General features: G+C 36.0%; 1 protein-coding gene across 1 annotated transcript; it reads right to left on the bottom strand.

Moving 5' to 3' along the window:
- Nucleotides 1–997: 997 nt before the first annotated feature.
- LOC128204278 (C-type lectin domain family 4 member D-like) lies at nucleotides 998–5,319 on the bottom strand. The gene is given in 5 exon segments (XM_052905690.1): nucleotides 998–1,128; nucleotides 1,921–2,137; nucleotides 2,565–2,655; nucleotides 4,475–4,572; nucleotides 5,199–5,319. Coding segments are annotated over 5 exon segments (489 nt in total). The 5' UTR covers nucleotides 5,251–5,319; the 3' UTR covers nucleotides 998–1,097.
- Between the last annotated feature and the right edge of the window lie 866 nt (nucleotides 5,320–6,185).

A 6,185-nucleotide genomic window follows, 5' to 3' on the forward strand; every position in this document is an offset into this window, starting at 1 on the left:
TATTAACATAATCTGAATCACTGCGCGCATATCCATGACAACCACGAATTATCACATATCTATACGCATTTATTTTCACTACGCACAAAAGGCTTCCAGCGAAAAAGTACATTTTTAATATATTTTGTTTAACTGAGGTGGGAGAAAAAGCATCTACCATGATAGCCGCTCGTGTGAGATAGGTTCATCTCAACCTTCGTGCAATGTGTTCTGCGGAAACTCGGTAAACCCCGTTTCCGCAAAATACTTCACGCTCGGGTTGGGACAGCTGGTGTACCAATTGTCATTATCGGTATTATTACTGCGATACGACGTCAACCCGTCGAATGCGCGGGAAACAAAACAGGTACTCGAAACCATTACAAAGTCCTGTCAAAGTGAAAGTGCACCTTCCCTTAATAAGTCATTAGCCTTATTTCTCGCAACTACTGGAACTATATAAAAATACTTCAAATTTCGTCAATAAAATATCGCTGGCGCACGTCGTATATTGGCTAGGGTGAATTTGATAAGAACACAAATCAAATGTGCAAAGCTCTGTTAAACACAAACCTTAAAATAATCATCAGTGTTCATCAGAGTCAAAATGAATATTTTTTTTCTGAATTTGACAAGCATTGACCAGATATTGCTCCACAATCACAATCATTGGAAGTAAAACACAAAGGTATTCTATCACGTTCGTATAAACGCATATTTCATGTCTGTTTGTACGCAGAAGTACGCAGAAGTATGAACTTTTCGCATTGGCTGATGTGTTACATATTGTTTTCAAGCCCAAGATGTATCGGTTGTCCGCTTAGCGCAGTGGGTAGTGCACTCGCTCGCCGCCTAGGCGACACCCGTTCAATACCCGACCGGGCGCATATGATTTTAGTTTGTGGTAAAGAAGTCGGACACGTGTGTTTGCTCCGGGACCTCAAGTTTCCACCAATATCGCCAATATGTAAGGGCATTTAAGAACCACATCCTATTAGCACGATAACAATAAGCAGAGAATGGTCGAAAAAGATTTAATTAGTCTTGAACTAAACGTTTATAACAGCCCAGAACATGATAAATGTAGGTTCTAGCCGAGAACATGACGAAGGTAGGTTCTAGCCGACAACACCCCCACTATTGCTCAAACTGCAATATTCCAATGAAAACTAAATTAATGTTTGTTCAGTATGAAAACATAACAATTGTGTTTACCTTATACACTGCCCCGACAACTGAATTTATGGTTAATACAGCGGTGTGTTGTTCAAAACTGTTGTCATGACTAATACAGCCGTGTGTTACTATGGTAAATTCAGCAGTGCGATGCTTTGAGACTGTTGTTATAGCGAATACAATCCTTTATAAAAATAATGAAGTAGTTATCTACTTTGAGTATGCGTAAGATTTAAAGGTAAGCAAACGAAACTATGTCAAAGGGCTTCCGCAGTACCAAATGTCAAAATGTAAGAGGTTTCAATTTTTCGAGAATAATTATTTGCAAGGGTAAAAGGTTCATAATTTGCAAAATGTTTTGATGCGTTAAGGAAATGAGCAAAATTTACAAAGGAAAATTTTATCTTAGATGTGTTATGCTCCCATTTGCATTCCAACGGAAAAGAGTTTCGACTATATGAATATGTTTGTGTGCCAAAATGTTCCAGAATAGGTATTCTTTAAAATAAAAGTTATCAACAAAAAGCTAAAAGATATTGTTGTTTCGATATAAGTCTGAAACATTTTGGCACTTTAAATCGTATTATGTAAATTTTGCAAATTTATTTATAACACCTGCACATGTATGACACAATGTGTATGAATGCTTAGTAAGGATTGGACATAACAAATACGTAAAATTTGTCTTTTTGATTCTTTTCAGTATTGGTTCTTCAGTATGGTAATTCTTTTAAACAATAGAAAATAAGAATACTACAAACTTACTCTATCTCACAACATGGCGGAAATTTCCCAAGACAAGAGGCGTCGGCCCAGGCGTAGTTCGTGGTAACGTAGAAGATAGAACAGTCCTCATTCTCCCCCTGAAACGAGTTTGGCTCCCCCGGGCTCCACCCCGTGTATGTGGGCTCCAACCCCGTGTCCCGCCATATCCAGCGCCCTTCCGATATTTCGTCTGTAAGTCCCATCCAAAATATTGTCGCTGAAATGATTAAAGAACAATATAAGCTACCACCACAAAGACCAGCAGATATATGTAAAGGTATCCGATGAATCCATAGATAGGTTACCAACTACTGCTGGAACTGGCACGTAATACCCATCGGATACTTCATTTTTACAAGTATAGAACGACATGTTCGATAGAAAGGGTTTCTTCTTTGCCTAAACTAGGACCCCATTCACACTTCCAAAAAGGACACTATTTTCACAAACTTATTAACAAAACTAATATGTAAAATGGTACTTAAAGAGTAAACAGATGAGAATAACAACAATGGATAAACTGAACTGTTTGGTTTGACATCCGTATGCTTTTTACTCTTTGAGTTCCTACAGCTAAATTGACGTAAAGTTATTGCATTTATGTTTATGGGGGTAAGCTGTCATTAATTGATATGATGTCCTACCGTTAAGTCTTGCCATGAACTGTTTCAGGAAGTCGTCTTCGGCTTTGCTTCCAACATTCACGAGGTGGCCACCATGGTTTCTGCAATAATTCTGAAAGAAGGAAAGAGGTACGTCTGTAGACCGACCTGAAGACAACTGTGACGCAGCAGTGCGTCACGAGAGAGCCCTTCGTATCCCCAATGGATACAATTTTGTTGCCTCAACAAGTTTTTTTCATAACATATATGTTATGTGATATAAATTCTTTAACTACAATGCACTGTTAAAACCGAGTCAATTTCATGGAGGTGTTCGTCTTTACTTTTCTTGCTCTTAAGCTATTGGATAAACTATAATAATTTTAACTGGAAACGCTTCTGCAAAGGAGATCGTTGCTTAGGTAAACTAGGTTCTACAGTAATCCTCTGGAATAACGTTTTCGTCGCCCTCACAACTTGCACCAATTATTCATTAATTAAATCTGAAAAAAAACGTCTAAAGCGGATGGTGCCACTCCTCCGTTTAGTCGAATTAGAGAAATAAATATACAAATATTTAGCAAGAGTTGTGGGACATGTTACACATATCCGTTAAGTCATTGTTAATAAAAGAACCAGACAACTCAAATAGCTCTAATGTCACGTGAATTATGACAAACGTCAAAGCTTTTGTAGGATTCTGTCGTGAACGATGTCGTCAAAAACAGGCAAACAACAAATAATAATTTGTTTGTTACGATGAACCAGTTTGCGAATTGAATCCGTCACCAGCTTGGAGCGACTTGTATTTTGACGTAAAATGCTAAATAAGTACTTAAGTTAAAGAGTGTGCAATGTGAATATGGTCAAATTGCAATGAAACAAGGACCATAACTCTGGTATTGATACTTAAAAAAAGCTTTCTATCGATTATGGTCGAGATAGTATGCCCAAGACGTACCAATTTTAGTTAACAATCGGTAAGGAATTCTAACGTAAACGTTTAAGTGCTAGCTAAATGAATACGTTCATAATTGGACAGGTCAAAGGTCACACTTCTTGGATCGATAGTGTGTTTTGACTGCTTATTGGCCTTGGATGAGATAATATGTCTCTTACTTTTGATATTAAGTTTGGTAAACATGAGATGAGAAGTGCGTGAATTACCTATCATACAGGGTGGTCAAGTTTTGAAAATTTAACATCCATAAAACCGGACTGAAAAGTGTGTTCTAGCTTTCTATCCAACCGGGTCAATATTTCAAGGGCAATAAATATATTATGTCCGGGCTGTTTATCAAACTAGGTTATGATATTATTCCGAAATACTTTGCTATTAAGTTTGTTAGAGATTTGATAAGTCATTCACAAGATAGATCGTACAATGAAACATCGGGCACATTTTGAAAATTCAAGGGCCATAACTCTGACGTGAAATGTACGATCAGGTTTGGGTTAGTCAATTTGCCTCAGCATATTTTCACCAAGATTGGTAAAGCTTGGATAAAAAATCTTAACTGCGGGCAAGGTCAGTTTGGTCAATATTTGATAGCTAAATGGTCCTATCTCTGGAGTGAATTATACGATTTGGTTTTATATCGAGCGCGATAAGATATTATGCCCAAACGATTTGATACTATGATTGATAAATACCGGATAAGAAATGCTCAAGACATGAGAATTTGGTTCCAATTTGAAAAATCCATTGTCCACAATTCCGAAGTGAATAGTATGATTTGCTGGGTTATCAGACTTAGTCAAGATTATATACCTCAAAGCATTTCATCAACTTTGGTAAATATTTGATAACAAAGCGCACTATATAGAGCGGACAACTAGATTATTGTCGCGTTTGGTCACATCAATGGCATAACATCACCAACACTACATTCTCTTAACTATAATCGTTTAAGTTAAAGCGATGTCACAAAGAACACAGAGAACTTGAAAACCTCTGATTCAAAAAAGTCTTCGTAAATGTCGTGCGTGAGATGGTAGCATTATGATTGGAATGACAGCCAGCCATCCGGACAACAGTTGGGGCTCTGACCTGAAATCGGATGTTCAATTAAAAAACAAGATGTTATAAAAATCGTCTTAATAATTTGGAAATAAAACGTTGATGTTATTTTCTAATGTTACAATGGAAACTACAGGGACAAGCCTTGTATTCCAATTCTTACTGTGGTATTCAGATAGCCAAACTGCAATTAATCACAGACTCAACAGACAGCACCATCGGTCCGCATAGATATGTGCATATATCAATAAAAGTCGGGGCTTTTGCCTTGGAACGGTTAACACACAACGAACACGTTCATGGAATGTTTAATTGCAATTTAACATGAAACCAAGATTTGGAAATCATTTATATAGCAACTGTTATTTGTATTTAAATTCTTAAAATCATAAAAATAGTGTTCTTAATGCATATGGCGCTGAACTGCTTTTTTATGGTGTTATATGAACTAGTTTTTTATGGTGTTATATGAACTAGTTTTTTATGGTGTTATATGAACTAGTTTTTTATGGTGTTATATGAACTAGTTTTTTATGGTGTTATATGAACTAGTTTTTATATGTTGACGATAGTTATAGTTTATCTCAAAATTTACATTTAAATGATTCCATGCCAATGCTTTGACAAGTAGTGTAATTAAAGGAAAAACTACCAACCTGAAACTAAAATGCCACTCAAACAGATAAAAGCAATCCCAAGCCAAGACATCCTCTTAGTTTAGACACTTGACTTGTATATGTGTAAATTCTCTGAGTGTTCTCATAAAATAGCTGTTTATTGTCATAGATCTTGACACTGTAGCAGACTTATCTATCGACAACTATGGTATCAGTCTCAGCCAACATTTCAATGACCTCCTTGACTACAAAAGTATATACTTAATAAGTATCAGTATTACACTTATTTATCTTACAATGATTGTGAAACAAGTGACATGTATAGCAACACTATTTCAATAGTGCAGTGGTTAGCCCGATCTCTTCTAATCGATGCGTCCCGGGACCGATTTTGGTTTGTGGTCATCTAGCCGATCAAGTGGGTTAATTCGGGTACTCCGGTTTCCCACAAAATCAAATACCACAATCGCACCACAAGCAAGTAACAAACTATCTTGATCAATAAGATGGCCTGAATTAAGTTTTTGGTTTAACATTTCCGTAAACTACATACCATGCTATCAATTTATATTGAAAAGTTCAACAGTCTTAACCTTTATTTCATATGAAAGAATAGCAGGTGCGGTATTCACATAACTCCTTAAGTAATTCCTAACTTAAGTCACTTTTCGAATTCTAGTATCTCTTAAGTTTTATGAAATAGAAAATAATGAATCCCAAAACTCATCATTTTCATTGACATTATTGAAAAAAAAACAATAAACTTAAATGTTAAAAAATCCTATACATTTCTATTAATTTGATTTTGAAACATTTATGAAATTGCCTTAAGTTAGGAAATTATTGAAGATGCTTTATGTATTCGGCCCCAGGGCATACAACTTCTTATGCTTAAATGTGACACTTCGCTTACATTTTGCATTCCTTTCTTAGGCGGTGTTCATAAAGCTTCTTATCTTAGGACATTTAAGTTTTTCATAAAGTGAACGAAAAGTTAAGACGAATGTGTCTGAAATAGATAAGAAT

This window comes from Mya arenaria, chromosome 10 (genome assembly GCF_026914265.1).
Source record: "Mya arenaria isolate MELC-2E11 chromosome 10, ASM2691426v1".
Classification (NCBI taxonomy): domain Eukaryota; kingdom Metazoa; phylum Mollusca; class Bivalvia; order Myida; family Myidae; genus Mya; species Mya arenaria.